The sequence below is a fragment of the Microcaecilia unicolor genome, chromosome 4 (genome assembly GCF_901765095.1).
Source record: "Microcaecilia unicolor chromosome 4, aMicUni1.1, whole genome shotgun sequence".
Taxonomy (NCBI): domain Eukaryota; kingdom Metazoa; phylum Chordata; class Amphibia; order Gymnophiona; family Siphonopidae; genus Microcaecilia; species Microcaecilia unicolor.
The window spans coordinates 185,921,354-185,938,857 of NC_044034.1; the positions used below are offsets into that span (position 1 = coordinate 185,921,354).

General features: G+C 43.1%; 1 protein-coding gene across 1 annotated transcript in view; it reads right to left on the reverse strand.

Annotated features, from left to right (window-relative positions):
* The window catches only part of SOX6 (SRY-box transcription factor 6), an 802,914-nt gene that overhangs the window by 196,612 nt on the left and 588,798 nt on the right, over positions 1-17,504 (reverse strand). Inside the window, exon 9 of the mRNA XM_030201055.1 lies at positions 12,608-12,757. Coding sequence (XP_030056915.1) covers positions 12,608-12,757 — 150 coding nt within the window. The remainder of the gene's footprint in view (positions 1-12,607; positions 12,758-17,504) is intronic.

Genomic DNA, 17,504 nt, shown 5'->3' on the forward strand with positions numbered 1-17,504 from the left:
ACTAAGGGGCCCTTTTACTAAGGTGTGCCGAAAATGGGCTGCGGTAGTGTAGTAGCGTGTTTTGGGCGTGCGCAGATCCATTTTTCAGCGCATCTGTAGAAAAGGCCTTTTTAAAATTTTTGCCAAAAAATGGATGTGCGGCAAAATTAAAATTGGTGCATGTCCATTTTGGCTCTGAGACCTTACCACCAGCCATTGACTTAGCAGCAAGGCCTCATGCGGCAAACGTGTGATAATTGTCTACGCACGCAGAATGACGATTACCGCCCAGTTTCTGCCGTGTGTCAGAAAATAAAAATTATTTTCTGGTGCACGTAGCGGACGCGCATCAAAAATGAAATTACTGCAAGGGCCACGCGGTAACCAGGTGGTAACTCCAAATTGACATGCATTGGGCATGTGTAGGCGCCTGCACAGCTTAGTAAAATGGCCCCAAGTGCGCTAGTATTTTTAGCACGCGCTAAAATTAGCACATGCTAAATGCTAGAGACACCTATATATTCCTATGAGTGTCTGTAGCATTAGCACATGCTAATTTTTAACGCACGCTAAAACTCTAGCGTGCCTATAGCGTGGCTTAGTAAACACTGGGGACTATGTGTATTTATCTTTAAAATGCTGTACGGTTTGACACCACAGTATATGCAGACTTTAGTGGATCTTCAGCTATGAAATTCAGTCCCAGGGATCAGAGATTACTTACTCCTTCACTTCCCCAGTTACAAGAAGGCAGTTTATAAATCGATTCTCACAGCAAGATTCACTTCTCAGAGCACCAAGTTATGGAATTCCTTCCCAAACAAATCAGATGAGAGAACAACTCCTTGTGACTCTGGGCAAGTCACTTAACCCTCCATTGCCCCAGGTACAAATAAGTACTTGTATACAATATGTAAGCAGCATTGAGCCTGCCATGAGTGGGAAAGCGCAGGGTACAAATATAACAAAAAAAAACTACTTATGTTTTCATAAATTACTTAAAACCTTCCTTTTCAGAAAATATCTAAAAGGTGATACCACAGGCATAGGAACACTAGGCAACATGCATTACATTTGTTCTAAAAGTTAATACTCCTAATCTTGATTTTACTCTATGATCTTGATATAATGTCATCTCTCTTAAAATATTTCTCTTATATATCTGTAAAACCTTGTTATCACTTATATGTTAAATGTTAATGAATAAAGTGTGCCAATTAACATTAATAATTGGTTGCTAGCACCCAATTATTGATGTTTCAGAGCTCTTTTTTCAATTATTTTGAGCACGTATCTCAGGCACAGACACAAATTTGGCACCATATATAGAATCCAGCAGATAGAGCATTCAGAATATTTTTTTGTTGTTGTTACATTTGTACCCTGCGCTTTCCCACTCATGGAAGGCTCAATGTGGCTTACATATTGTATACAGGTACTTATTTGTACCTGGGGCAATGGAGGGTTAAGTGACTTGCCCAGAGTCACAAGGAGCTGCCTGTGCCTAAAGTGGGAATTGAACTCAATTCCTCAGGACCAAAGTCCACCACCCTAACCACTAGGCCACTCCTCCATTGAGTATAGAGTATAGAATATTGAGTATAGAATTCCCCTAGAGTATCTGCCCACAGACTTGCTTACAGTTGCACCTTCACACAAATACATACGCAACTTTAGCTGTGTTTGATAGCTGAAGTTATGATACACGGTGTCCAGAAAAAATGAAACCCCTTACATACTTTCAAAATACTTTGCAATTGTTTAAACATTTAGGGGTCCTTTTATTAAGCCACACTAAAACGTGGCCAGCAGTAGGTTTATCACATGGGTTTCTCACTTTCTTTGGCCACTTTTTAGCGTGGCTCTAAAATGGCAGATTTTTTTATTTCTGCCATTAATGGCCACGCACTAATTTCCAAATTAGCACACGGCCATTACCACCTGAGTCCTTACCACCTCCTATTTAGAAGGTGGTAAGGGCTAACGTGCTACTCATGTGATAATTAGGTAGTGCGCGGTAACATGCCCACACTGCCAGATTACCACCCAGAACGCCCTCTCCTCCCCCCGAACTAGAAAATACAAATTGTTTTCTAGTGTAGGAAACAGTGTGTGGTGAATTCAGAACTACCGCAGGGCACCTGGGTGTGCCCAGCAGTACTGCTGTTTTGCTGCACACGTAGCCCTACCTGCTGCTTTGTAAAAGGGCCCCTTAGTATGACCTTTGAAAATACATTAGTATAATGTTTTTTTCTTAGTTAATTCATAATTTGTGTTCAGTGTTCTACTTCAACCTTGACACATTCATTGAGGGGCCCTTTTACAAAGCCACAGGAGGACTAATGCACACCAAATCGGCATTGGTGCGTGATGAATGCCGTGGTAGAAAATATTTTTCTATTTTCTACCGCTGGGGCATTCCCAGCAGTAATTGGCAGCATGGCCATGTTGGTGTGCGCTACATGGTTACCATGCGGGTAGCGCGTGAGCCCTTACTGCTAGGTCAATGACTAGTGGTAAGGGCTCAGGCCATAAATAGGCACATGCTAGTTTTAATTATTGCGCATGCCCATTTTCCAGCCCATAAAAAAAATCGCTTTTTTCCCAGTGCAGTAAAAAGTGGCCCAGCGTGTGCCAAAAAGACGCGCCCACACTACTGCAGGCCACATTTTACTGCGACTTTGTAAAAGGACCCTTAAGTCTTTGATGCCACTGAGCTGTTAGCTAAATGAATTCTAGGGTTTCATTAATTAAGAGCTCAACTGCTTTGTGAGCTTGATGCTTTGGAGCTCCATCTTGTTGAAAATTAAAGTACTCAGAAATGTCTTTCACTTCAGGTAAAGGTTTCTTTTGCAATAGGATGTTATGGGGTTATTTTGGAAAATGTTGGGTATCCCTTTTTTTCCACACACTCTGTATATGCAATCTGAATGGCAAAACCCTATTCTGTACAGTTTCAAAATTACACATAATAAACTAAGAATCAAGTATTTAAAATGCCCGTTTATTTACATATCGTAAATATTCAATCTAAAAAAAAAAATGTAGGGAAATCCCCTAAAATTTGCATTGGGTCAAGTCAGTAAGAGATGTGGTCTGGTTAACAGAGCCAGAAGGGTCCCAGCAGTCATTCAAGCAAATAGATGCTCAAAATGGTGCAGGGAAGATTTCACTCATTCTGTGGAGATCTGGTTTGGCACAGATCCAGTTTGGCTCATTCACTTTCAAAATGACTCTTGAGAAGTAAAAAGAATTGTCCAGTATACACTATATTTACTGCACTTTATGTCAACATTTCTGTGGAGGATATTTAAAGCAATTCCCTCTCTTCAAATCTACAAAATCTTTGGAACTTTATTTCACCACCTGTGTCTTGATTTTTCATATGTTAGAAATGCCACTGTACTTCTGGATGGGAATTTAAAAAATTGTCTTAGCCTTCACCATAGGATACATTTGCTATCTATTAAGATGTTTTAATGTCTATTGTGTTGACACTGTAAGTAACATACTAAGGGCCCCGTTTACTAAGATGCGCTGTAGGTGCACAAACTTTTTAGTTTAGTGTGCACTAAAGCTAGATACACTCATAGGAATATAATGGGTGTCTCTATCATTAGCGAAGAGTTAAAAAGAGAACACATCAATTATAGGAAAGAGTGCATTCAAACAATAAGAAAACATAAACTTCAAAAAGGAGACCATATAGCACCGAAACATCATGACATACAAGGTGTGGGATGGAAACCTATGATCCAACATGTTATGGTTTTGGCTGGGATCAGTACAAGTCTATGGCCAGCTAGCCAGTCTGCTAGCACATCCAAACAGATTTGTAAAAAAGTAAGATCTGTAGAGATACGTATGGGGGGGGGGGGGGGGGGGGGGGGGGGGGGGGGGGGGGGGGGGGGGGGGTAGGACAAATTAGCAGAATATCACCTGCACAGAAGAAAAACTTGATGTTATGATCCTGTACAAGAGTGTCTAATGGGTTACATAGTAACATAGTAGATGACGGCAGAAAAAGACCTGCACGGTCCATCCAGTCTGCCCAACAAGATAACTCATATTTGCTGCTTTTTTGTGTATACCCTACTTTGATTTGTACCTGTGCTCTTCAGGGCACAGACCGTATAAGTCTGCCCCGCACTATCCCCGCCTCCCAACCACCAGCCCCACCTCCCAACCACCGGCTCTGGCACAGGCACAGACCGTATAAGTCTGCCCAGCACTATCCTCACCTCCCCACCACCAGCCCTGCCTCCCAACCACCAGCTCTGGCACAGACCGTACAAGTCTGTCCAGCACTATCCCCGCCTCTCAACCACCAGTCCCGCTTCCCACCACCGGCTCTGGCACAGACCGTATAAGTCTGCCCAGCCCTATCCCCACCTCACAACCACCAGCCCCGCCTCCCGATCTTGACTAAGCTCCTGAGGATCCATTCCTTCGGCACAGGATTCCTTTATGCTTATCCCACGCATGTTTGAATTCCGTTACCGTTTTCATTTCCACCACCTCCCACAGGAGGGCATTCCAAGCATCCACTACTCTCTCCGTGAAGAAATACTTCCTGACATTTTTCTTGAGTCTGCCCCCCTTCAATCTCATTTCATGTCCTCTCGTTCTACCACCTTCCCATCTCCGGAAAAGGTTCGTTTGCGGATTAATACCTTTCAAATATTTGAACGTCTGTATCATATCACCCCTGTTTCTCCTTTCCTCCAGAGTATACATGTTTAGTTCAGCAAGTCTCTCCTCATACGTCTTGTAACGCAAATCCCATACCATTCTCGTAGCTTTTCTTTGCACCGCTTCAATTCTTTTACATCCTTAACAAGATACGGCCTCCAAAACTGAACACAATACTCCAGGTGGGGCCTCACCAACGACTTATACAGGGGCATCATAGATATTAAAGAGCAGAGGAGATAGCAGAGAGCCCTGAGGAACACCACAATTCAATGAATGTTGAGGGGAAGAAGAAGTAGCAGAACACACACTGAAAGAACAGTTGGTGAAATAAGAAGTAAACCAGTCTAATACAATACCAGAGAGACCAATTTCACAGAGATGAGAAATAAAAAATGGAGTGAGAAACCAGATCAAAGGTGTCAGCTAAATCTAAGGTTACAATGAGAATAATTTTGCCTTCATCAAGGATGGAATGAAATTCACTCAGGAGGGCAGTAATTGTAGTTTCTGTACTGTGGAGAGAACGGAAGTCTGTTTGACGAGGGTGGAGGACAGAGAGTTGATCACAGTGAGATTATAATTGATCAAAAATGAATTTTTCACATAGTTTAGATAAGAATGGGAGATTGGAGACAGGACGGTAGTTTGCAGGAATAGAAGTGTCTGAATCAGGCTTTTTAAAGATGGGAGTGACTACTGCCTGTTTCTAAGGAAGGGGAACAGAACTGATGACAAACTTTCAGTGATGAGCAAGTGAGAAAGTGCTACTAGACCGTGAGTAGAGTAAGAGGGGCATAATCGAACGGGGTGCCCAAGTTTTCCTGAAGCAATCCTCGCAGGACGTCCCTGTGAAGGGGCAGGGAAACCTGTATTATTGAAACAAGATGGGCGCCCATCTTTTGTTTCAATAATACAGTTGGGGACGCCCAAATCTCTACATTTAGATCGACCTTAGAGATGGTCGACATAAATGTTGAGATGGTCGACCTTACAGATGATCGTCCCCGGTTTTCGGCGATAATGGAAACCGAGGACGCCCATTCTCAAAAACGACCAAATCCAAGTCATTTGGTCATGGAAGGAGCCAGCATTCGTAGTGCACTGGTCCCCCTGACATGCCAGGACACCAACCGGGCACCCTAGGGGGCACTGCAGTGGACTAACTGATGTACTAACTGAACGGAAAAAGCCCTTCCCTTACCAATCCCTTAGCGATTCGGAAAGGAATGGGCATGCATGAAGAAAATCCAATGCAAATGAGCTGCTTGCTGTTAGCTCATTTGCACACAATTTCCTTCCTAAGGAGGGGAAGCCAGTGCAGAACAGCCAAGCGTTATGCGTGGCTGATCTGCGCATGCCAAAGATGGCTTCATACACGCAGACAAGCTGCATGTATAATAGCCATTTACAACCTTAAATAAATAACCATCTACAACCTTAAAAAAGCACAAGCCCAGTTGAAAAAGTCCAAGTGCTCGTCATGGACGTCTTTTTTTAGTATGGGTGAAGTGTCGGGCACCTTCGCTATGCCTCCGTCCCTGCGATGGGCAGTTGAGGACGTCCAAAATGTGAATGTTTCTGTGAGAAAGATGTCCATGCTTTTGCTATGCCTCTGACACCTCCTTTATTTATTTATTTGGATTTTGGATCACAAGTAGCAGCAGTGGGATTTGAACTGGTCACCTCTGGAATGCAAGACCAGTGCTTTAACCACTAGGCCACTCCTCCATTCCCTTGAAATTTGGCCGTCCCTGTGGGGGGGGTGGCAGTTCAGGACGTCCAAAATGTTTGAAAGAAGGACGTCCATGCCTTCACTATGCCTCCGCTGACACACACACACCTACTCCCCCAGGGACCTGCATACTGCTGCGATGGACCTGACTATGATATTTGAGGCTGGCAAAAAAAGTTTTTTAAATTATTTTTTTCAGGGTGGGAGGGGGTTAGTCACCACTGGGGGAGTCAGGGGAGGTCATCCCTGATTCCCTCCGGTGGTCATCTGGTCAGTTCGGGCACCTTTTTGAGGCTTGGTCGTAAGAAAAATGGACCAAGTAAAGTCGGCCAAGTGCTTGTCAGGGATGCCCTTCTTTTTTCCATTACCGCTTGAGGATGCCCATCTGTTAGGCACGCCCCAGTCCTGCCTTCGCTATGCCTCCGACACGCCCCTGGGATCTTTGGTCATCCCTGCGATGGGAAGCAGTTGGGGATGCCCACAATCGGCTTTCAATTATGCCGATTTGGGTGACCCTGATAGAAGGACGCCCATCTCCCGATTTGTGTCGAAAGATGGGCACCCTTCTCTTTCGAAAATAAGCCTGTAAGTGAACCATTTAGATGGAATGGGGTCTAAGGAACAAGTAGTTATTTGCATTGAGTGTAATAATTTTGTGAGTTGAGATACAGATGGAAGATTGAATGCACCTCACACTTGAGAACCAAAGAGGGAGCCTGAAGAAGGCATCTTAGAACTAGTAATAGGTGGAGGGGATGAACCTAGAACAGGTAAAGAACTAACCAAGGAGAATACTTTAGATATGAAAAAATTGGCAAGATCTGATACAGAAGAAAGTGCAGAATTAGTCTTGGGAGGACCCTGAGTTAAACAAGATACTACTGAATACAGAGATTTCATTGAGTTTGCGGACTTAAAGAGAAGCATCAAGCTGTATGATTTTTTGCTTCTTTCACCTTGGAGTTATAGAATTTCTGGCATACTCAAAATTTGAATTAAGTAGTTGAGCAGTTTTTACGCCAGGTACTCAGTGCATCTATCTTTTAGAACCATTTTCGAAAAAAAAGCGCACAAGGAAAAAAACACAAAAATCAAGCCATTGGGATGTATGGGGTGCTAGCATTATTAGTGGACTGGCCACAAAGACATCCCAGGAGAGCAGTAGGGCACCCTAGGGAGCACTGCAGTGGACTTCACATAAAAGGTCCAAGGTACACACCTCAAAGTTACCCCCTTATATTGTATGGAGAGCCCCCCTAAACCCACCAGAAACCTACTGTACGCAACTATACACCACTACAATAGCCCTTATGCCTGTAGGTATCACCTACATGTAGGTACAGTAAGTTTTTGGTGAGTTTTGGAGGGCTCACATGATCCACCACAAATGCACCAGTTAGAGTGGGATATGACCCTGGGTCCCCTTCTCTACAGTCCACTGAACTGACCACTAGGCTACTCCAGGGACCTGCTTGCTGCTCTAATAGGACTGGTCATAACATCTGAAGCTGTCATAGAGACTGGTATGTACTGTTTCTTTTATATCTTTGGGGGATGGGAGGGGGTCAGTGACCACTTGGGTAGTTAAGGAGCTTATGCCTTAATCCCTCCAGTGATCATTTGCACGCTTATTTTCAAAAGAGAAGGACGCCCATCTTTTGACACAAATTGGGAGATGGGCGTCCTTCTTGCAAGGTCGTCCAAATCGGCATAATTGAAAACCGATTTTTTGACACCCTCAACTGCCTTCCGTCGCGGGGACAACCAAAGTTCATGGGGGTGTGTCGGCAGGGTAGCGAAGGCGGGACTGGGGCGTGATTAGGAGATGGTCATCCTCGGCCGATAATAGAAAAAAGAAGGGCGTCCCAGACGAGCACTTGGCCGACTTTGTCCATTTTTTTTCACGACCAAGCCTCAAAAAGGTGCCCGAACTGACCAGATGACCACCGGAGGGAATGGGGGATGACCTCACCTTACTCCCCCAGTGGTCACTAACCCCCTCCCATCAAAAAAAAAAACAAGTTTAAAAATACTTTTTTGCCAGCCTCAAATGCCATACTCAGGTGCATCGCAGCAGTATGCAGGTCCCTGGAGCAGTTGTAGTGGGTGCAGTGTACTTCTGGCAGGCGGACCTGGGGGGGGGGGTTGGGGGGCTCAGCACCCAAGGTAAGGGAGCTATGCACCTGGGAGCAATTTCTGAAGTCCACTGCAGTGCCCCCTAGGTTGCCCGGTTGGTGTCCTGGCAGGTAAGGGGGACCAGTACACTACAAATGCTGGCTCCTCCCACAAGCAAAGGGCTTGAATTTGAACGTTTTTGAGATAGATGTCTTTGCTTTTCATTATCGCTGAAAACCGAGGATGACCATCTCTAAGGCCGACCTAAATGTCAAGATTTGAGCATCCCCAACCGTATTATCGAAACGAAAGATGGACACCCATCTTGTTTCGATAATACACGTTTGCCCGCCCCTTCGCGGCACCATCCTTATAGTTGGGTGCCCTTAGAGATGGTCGTTCCCATTCAAAAATGTCCCTCTTGGTCATCTACCTTTTGGTCACCTAGTTGTGATTGAAATAGGTCTAGCCAAAAATGTCTTCATTTTGGCCCTAGACATTTTCATTTTGTTTCATTTTTGCAGAAAAATGTCTATCTTTTTCTGCCACCCATGTCCAGCCCAAAACATGCCCCCAATACACCCCCTTGAAATTTGGACAAACTGTGAAGCAAAATGTCTAAAATTAAGGTGTTGAAAATTGCAACTTGGATGTTTTTGAGAGAAAAATGTCCTTCTGCCACCTTATGATGTTTTTTTTAATGAGCCCCTAAATAAATAGAACTTCAGAGTTTGTAGGGCAGGACTATCTAGTCTCATCCTGATAACCTCCACAGCTAGATAGACTTTCAGAATATCCACAAAGACTATGCATGAGAAAAATGTGTAGAACCTGGAAATCTAGTATATTATTATTATTAGATTTCACATTCTGCCTTTCTGTGGTACAGCCAATGTGGTGCAACCTAAGTGTTGGTACCTGGAGCAATGGAGGATTAAATGTCCAGGGTCACAAACCCAGTTCCCCTCTTTCTTAGGCCACTGCACTAACCATTAGGCTACTACTTCACATAGTCATGGTAACATCCTGAAAACTGGACTGGCTGCGAAGTTCTGCTGTAGGGAAAATCCCATTCAGAGTTGCTGAATTGACAACCTTTAACAACACCAAGATGCACAGTACAGTGCTGGGCTGGCATTTATATGTAAACAAACCAAATTACTGCTTAGTAAAAATCTGTCTATATTTAAGACATACATGATAGACAATTTTTATTTACTTTTTTGGCAGATCTCAGATACAATGAAATGTGGGATAACAGATGGCTGTATGTTGTGAGTACCAACCATGTTTTCTTTGTGGGAAGCCTCCACAAATTGATTTGGCACGCTATTATATGAATAATGTTTGTAAACATACACCGTTATTTAGTAAAATCAATACCAAACAGTTATGATCATCACATGGATATTCGATTAAACCTGAAAAATGAACTGGCGAGAAAGCTAGTCTGCTGTTCTGTGTATACAGTGAACATGTGATGGTCCATCTCCTCCAGAGTAACATTATTCATGGAAACAGGGATATGCTGGAATATTTACAGTGAAAGGAAAGAAGAAAAATGGCAAAAAGTAGGCTTTTTGCATGTGGGTGGAAAAACTGACAAAAAACAATCCACTTCCTGGGTACAAAACAAATTGGTGAAACTTGCAGAACTGACAAATTTCCTGCTTTGTAATCGTGTTGTGCTGTTTGTTGTACACAAATTTCCGTTAAAGTCTATGGTTAAGTTCTGCAAATTTGTAAGTTTTGCTAAAAGTTTGTTAGGCTCTTTGTAAATGTTATTACTTCTCACAAGTCCTTGCCCAGAATTAAGTCAGGAATTTTAAGATAAGACTTCTATTTGGGATGAATAATGCCTGATACCTAGTGCACACATGAACAGGGACTGAGGATCGGCAGATAGCAAGAGGATCAGAGCAGTTCTCAATGCTTAAAAACCAATGCAATGAGCTATTCTGATGGTCCAGTTGCAGTACTGTGCATTATTATTATTTATTATTTGTAGCATTTGTATCCCACATTTTCCCACCTATTTGCAGGCTCAATGTGGCTTACATTTGCCGCAATGGCGGTTGCCATTTCCGGGTATCAGGATTACTAATGGTGTTGCGTTAAGGTACATACATACATGTTAACCTCGATGGAACATCACATACGTGGAACAGATCATGGTATATATATATATATATATATATATATATATATATACTGTATGCTTACATACATGGTAGAGAAGTATACATTATGGTATTGCATGAGGGTTTCTGGGTAATAATTGGATTATATCATACATTAGGTCATCGACTATGGAGAGACCATGTTTGACACAAGGATTGTAGTAATAATGTTTGTTCATTAACGGCAAAGAGGTTAATCAGTCAAGTGATAGGATTTCAGTTGTGTCTAGGTCATATATAGTCTTATTATCTAGTATTTAAGATGGATGTTTATGGTACGCCTTCTTGATCAGATCTGTTTTCAACTCCTGGGTCTGGCTTCAACTTTCCGATGACTGAATGGGAGTGGGGATGCTGCAAGGCAGTGGTCATAGTTCCTAGAAGGGAGAATGGGGGGAACAAGGAAGGAATCCTAGCCACTGCTTAATGGCAATACCCAGATTTAGGGTTCATGTTCCAGAGTTCTGAAATGAGCTGTACTTTGTGATCTTTGGACTTGCAGTAGCTGGGCCAAGAAGGAACAAAGGCATAAAAACTAGACTTACATCTGCAAGTAGTCAGGAATGAAGGCTGATCTGGTGCTGCTCCCAAAAGGCGGGAGTACAGTTGATTTGGAAAACCAAAGATCTGAGTTAAACCAGATTTGGCATCAAAAGAAGAACATGTGCATCTCTACTCTGTGTCATATACAGAAAACAATATAGGGGTTCTCCACCCAGCCCTTGGGACACACCCAGCCAGTCAAGTTTTTAGGATACCCACACTGAATATGCATGAGATGCATTTGCATACAATGGAGGCAGTGCATGCAAATTAATTTCATGCATATTTATTGTGAATTTCTTGAAAACCAAACTGGTTTGGTGTATTCCAAGGACTGGGTTAAAAAGTTAAAATCCCCTGATCTAGGATAAGGATCAATATCTCATCTTGTGTCACATACAGTAGAACTTAGTCTAACAGCTGGTCACAGAATACTGAGTGGAGGAGTAGCCTAGTGGTTAGAGCACCAGTCTTAGATTTAGATTTATTATTTTTAACCCGCCTTTATCCAAGGTGGCTTATAAAAGTACCTACATAAAATTATGTAAACACATACATAAAATCTAGAAAATATACAGTGACATAGTACTCAATTATACTAAGTAATAACATCTTGACATCCAGAGGTGCCCAGTTCAAATCCCACTGCTGCTCCTTGTGATCTTGGGCAAGTCACTTAACCCTCCATTGCCTCAGGTACAAAATTAGATTGTGAGCCCTCCAGGGACAGGGAAAAACCCAGTGTACCTGAATGTAACTCACCTTGAGCTACTACTGAAAAGGTATGAGCCAAATCCAAATAAATAATAACACTGTAACACTCTATTATGTTATTACATAAGTACATAAGTATTGCCATACTGGGAAAGACCAAAGGTCCATCGATCCCAGCATCCTGTTTCCAACAGTGGCCAATCCAGGTCACAAATATCCAGCAAGATCCCAAAAATGTACAAAACATTTTATACTGCTTATCCCAGAAATAGTGGATTTTCCCCTTCAGCTGTGTTACTGGGCTGGTCCCTCTTTTTATTTATTTATTGCATTTGTATCCCACATTTTCCCACCTCTTTGCAGGCTCAATGTGGCTTACAATACATCATTAATATTGGAAATATATAGTAGAGTATACATTTAGCTTTATGGAAGGATTTTGGGTAACATGATAGTGATTTTTTCATTTTTCACCCCAGTAGGTGAGCGTGCCCCTGCTATATTGGGTGGCTGTGGCATTGAGAACATTTTAGCTCCTGCCCAGTGTACCTGAATGTAACTCACCTTGAGCTACTACTGAAAACGTGTGAGCAAAATCCAAATAAATAATAACACTGTTATTATAATAATAACTCTGTTATTTTATTACCTTCAGCTGCGTTACTGGGCTGGTCCCTCTTTTTTCATTTTTCACCCCAGTAGGTGAGAGTGCCCCTGCTGTATTGGGTGGCTGTGGCATTGAGGACATTTTAGCTCCTGGTGATACCTGCATGCTGGCCAGCTGAGCTGCATAAAGTTGCTGCAAAACAGAAAGACAGGACCCAATGTTATGATAGAAAATTCAAGTGGCTAATGTATGAAAGACCTGGCTAATTAATGAATGCTATGAAAACTACTCTGAAAGACTATAGGGCCCTTTCATTACAGTCTGGTAAGCAGTTAACATGGTAGATGTTACCACAGTGCAATCAGATACGAATAGAGTGGCATCCCACTGCAGAAAACACGTCACCAAAAAAAAGTAGTGAGTCCACAAAAAATACAGTCCAGGTTGCAAATTAGAATTTATTAAATTTCAAACTTCAAACCCCAAAATGTTTCAGCTAACCGCCTGCTTCAGGGGTACATCAGAACATCACTAATACACACCAAAAACTGGGTTAAATGAAAGGCACCAGCATCTCCATAGTAGATAGCAGTGCAGCAAGGTGGAGATGTTGATATCTTTCCCTTAATGCTTTTGTTTACGGGGAAGATCTTACACTCCATGGAATTCCTTTAAGATAAGGCCTGTCATGCAGTTCTTTTCTTTGCAAAGGGTCTATATGATAATGAACATTGTTTTCAGTGTGTGTTAGCAATGTTATGATGTACCCTTGAAGTAGGAGGTTAGCTTAAACATTTTGGGGCCAATCTTCAGACCGCAGGAGTTAGCCCGGCTAACTCCCGTGGTCAGTACTAAACCTGGATATTCAATACAGGGCCATTTCCGGTAACTGGCATTGAATATCTAGTTTATTTTTAGCTGGTTTGAACATAACCAGCTAAGTCAAGGATAATTTAGCCAAAATACTATGTTTACTATAGTTGTAATATTCTCCTTCAGGACTTTGTAATTTTATTTACTATGTAAGCCGCATTGGACCTGCTATGTGTGGGAAAGCGCGGGGTACAAATGTAATAAATAAATAAATAAAGGCAATATTCAGACTTAGCCGGTTATGTTTAAACCATCCAAAGATTTCCCCATGTATTCAAGTGGAAAAATATAGCTGCTAAAGTGGGGTTGAAAATCGGCAGACAGCCAGATGTATCTCCCAATATAACCAACTATCTTCTATCTGGAGATATTCAACGGGAGATAGCCAACTATCCACCACTGAACATCATTGGATAGACTGTAATCCTACCACTACTTATCATTTCTAAAGCGCTACTAGACGTAAGCAGCGCTGTACACTTGAACATGAAGAGACAGTCCCAGCTCGACTGAGCTTACAATCTAATTAGGACAGACAAACAGGACAAACAAGAGATAAGGGAATAGTAAAGTGAGGATGATAAAATAGGGGTTCTGAACAAGTGAATTAGGGTTAGGAGTTAAAAGCTGCATCACAAAGGTGGGCTTTTAGCTTAGATTTGAAGACGGCCAGAGATGGAGCTTGACGTACCGGATCAGGAAGTCTATTCCAGGCATATGGTGCAGCAAGAGTCTGGAGTTAGCAGTGGAGAAGAAGGGTGCAGATAAGAGAGATTTACCCAGTGAATGGAATTCCTGGGGAGGAATGTAAGGAGAGATGAGAGTGGAGAGGTACTGAGGAGCTGCAGAGTGAATGCACTTATAGGTCAATAAGAGGAGTTTGAACTGTATGCGGAAACGGATAGGAAGCCAGTGAAGTGACTTGAGGAGAGGGCTACAGAGCCGTAGCGAGGGGAGCTGACACCCGGGGCGGGGTGCCGCTGCGCACCCCCCCGGGTGCAGCACGGCGCACCCTCCTCCCGCTGGAGCGCACCCCCCCCCCCCCGGAGCGCATACCTGCGGTGAGGGACAGGCGGGAGGGCCAATCCGCTCCGACTGCATGTTGCTGGGGTGTGTCGGCTCCGCGCTGGTTCACTGCTCTCTCTGTCCCAGAACAGGAAGTAACCTGTTCCGGGGCAGAGAGGGCAGTGCACCAGTGCGGAGCCGACACCCCCCAGTGGTGTGCACCCGGGGCGGACCGCCCCCCCCCCTTCCTACGCCACTGGAGGGCTAATATGTGCATAACGACACTGGCGGAATATTAGTCGTGCAGCAGACTTTTGAACAGATTGAAGAAGAGAGAGATGGCTAAGTGGGAGACCTGTTGCAATAGTCTAAGCGAGAGGTGATAAGAGTGTAGATGAGGGTTCTGGTAGTGTGCTCAGAAAGGAAAGGGTGAATTTTGGTGATATTATAGAGAAAAAAATGACAGGTTTTAGCAGTCTGCTGAATATGTGTAGAGGAGGAAAGGAAGGAGTCGAAGATGACCCCAAGGTTACAAGCTGATGAAACAGGAAGGATGAGAGTGTTATCCACAGAAATAGAGAATGGGGGAGGAGGAGAGGTTGGTTTAGGGGGAAAGATGAGAAGCTCAGTCTTGGTCATATTTAGTTTCAGATGGCAGCCAGGCTGATACTTTGGCCTGGATTTCGGCTGAGATTTCTGGTGTGGAGAGGTAAATCTGGGAGTCATCAGCGTAAAGATGATACTGAAAACCATGGGATGAGATCAGAGTACCAAGGGAAGAAGTATAGATGGAGAAAAGAAGAGGTCCCAGGACGGATCCCTGAGGTACACCGACAGTGGGATAGAAGTAGAGGAAGATCCACTAGAGTATACTCTAAAGGTGCGCTGGGAGAGATAAGAAGAAAACCAGGAAAGAACAGGGCCCTGAAATCCAAGTGAGGACAGTGTATCAAGGAGTAGGCTGTGATCAACAGTGTCAAAAGCAGCAGATAGATCGAGAAGGATGAGGATAGAATAGAGACCTTTGGATCTGGCAGGAACAGATCATTGGAGACTTTAGAAAGTGCTGTTTCAGTTGAATGAAAGGGGCGAAAGCCAGATTGAAGTGGATCAAGAATAGCTTGAGATGAAAGAAAGTCAAGGCAACGGCAGTGAACAGCACGATCAAGTATCTTGGATAGGAAAGGGAGGAGGGAGATGGGGCGATAGTTGGAAGGACGGGTGGGGTCCAATGAAGGTTTTTTAAGGAGTGGTGTGACTACGGCATGTTTGAAGGCATCAGGAACAGTCGCAGTGGACAGTGAAAGACTAAGGATATGACAGATAAAAGGGATGACAGTAGGAGAGATAGTGTTAAGTAGATGGGTGGGAATAGGATCAGAGGAACAGGTAGTTAGTTTTGAGGAGGAAAGAAGATGTGTAGTTTTCTCTTCAGTGATCCTGGCTGGTTAAATTTTTTGAATATCTGGGGGTTTGGGTTTTTGAAGTTTGAAAATTAATAAACTCTAATTTGTATCCTGAACAGCATTTTTGTGGACTCACTGCTCTTTTTTGTTAACTTGAATTGTTACCAAAATGCCATGACAATAAGTTTGAGCTAATTCCCATGTTAATTGCACACTGTGTTAGGGGATGGGACTGGATGGGTTGCCTGCACTAATCCACAATAAACAAAACAGCTGCTAAAGAACTTTTTTAGTGCAGTAACTGCAGAGAATGTGCTGGCCACACCTCCAGTGGTTAGTGCACAGTCTTCGCTCTTACCATGCAATAATATTTGCTGTGAAAGCATGCTATGTGCTGAAAAGGGAGGGGGGAGAATGGGACTTGATATACTGCCTTTCTGTGGTTTTTGTAACTACATTCAAAGTGGTTTACATATATACAGGTACTTATTTGTACTTGGGGCAATAGAGGGTTAAGTGACTTGCCCAGAGTCACAAGGAGCTACATTGGGGATTAAACCTAGTTCCCCAGGATCAAGGTTTGTTGCATTAACCACTAGTCTAGGTTACTCCTCCACTCCACATTTTAGCATAGAGGCCCCCACATTTATACTCAGACACAGTGGTTAAAGTTTCTCCTGTTTGGGACTTCAAAACAACTGTAGAACACCCCTTAATATAATTAACCAAGCACATTTGTAAGCAAGTCTACAGAGGTTCACAAAATCCTTAATCAATAACAGTCTAAAATGTTTTAGGAATTAATAACAGTGACTTGCAGTGTCTCACTATCTTGTGGAGGCATGTAAGTTAATAAAACATTTCAAGTATTACTGTATACTGTTGACATATAACGCAAACATCATTTTTTTCAAGTGTTGTGTACTATATTTACTAGAATTGGAAAAACACAATGAAAGACACACAGCTGTGGGGCCACACAGATGACTTTGTGGTAATATGGAGCGTTGCCATGCAAGAGATCAGAGTTCACATCCTGCTTCCAGCTTCTGCTCTAGGACTAGCTGGGGTAAAGAGTGGATTTGAATTTTTAGATTGAATTGCTTGCCTTTTCCAAATTCCAGTTCAAGGGGAGTTACATATTTGGGTATAAAAGATAGGTTCCTGTCCAGGTGGGCTTACAATGTAACCTGCAACCAAAGCAATAGAGGCTGAAGTGACTTGCCCAAGGTCACAAGGAACATCAATAGGTGAAATGGGATGCAATTCCTATCTTCCCTTATTCTCAGCCCACTGTTCTAACCACAAGGCTGCTTCAATGGAGGCATTGATATAGGGGGAGAGGAAAATATCCAGTTATTACTCAAACACAACATCTGTCAACCAGACTCATGGTGCAAATGCACTGGGTTCCCTAGGGGGTTGTGGTATGTGGTCCCTGGCCACAGATTGTTGTACTAGAAAGGAGAGAAGCAGGTCATTGTGAATGAAGGCTCATGACATCATACAGATTAGCCCTGATGATGAAGGAGGCCCAAGAAAACTGAAAGAAACTTCATGCTCCACCCCCTACAAAAAAAAAAGAAAATATATACCTCTTGGGGATTTTAACATATATTTGAAAAGGAGAAAGTTAATTACAACTGCTATCTTGA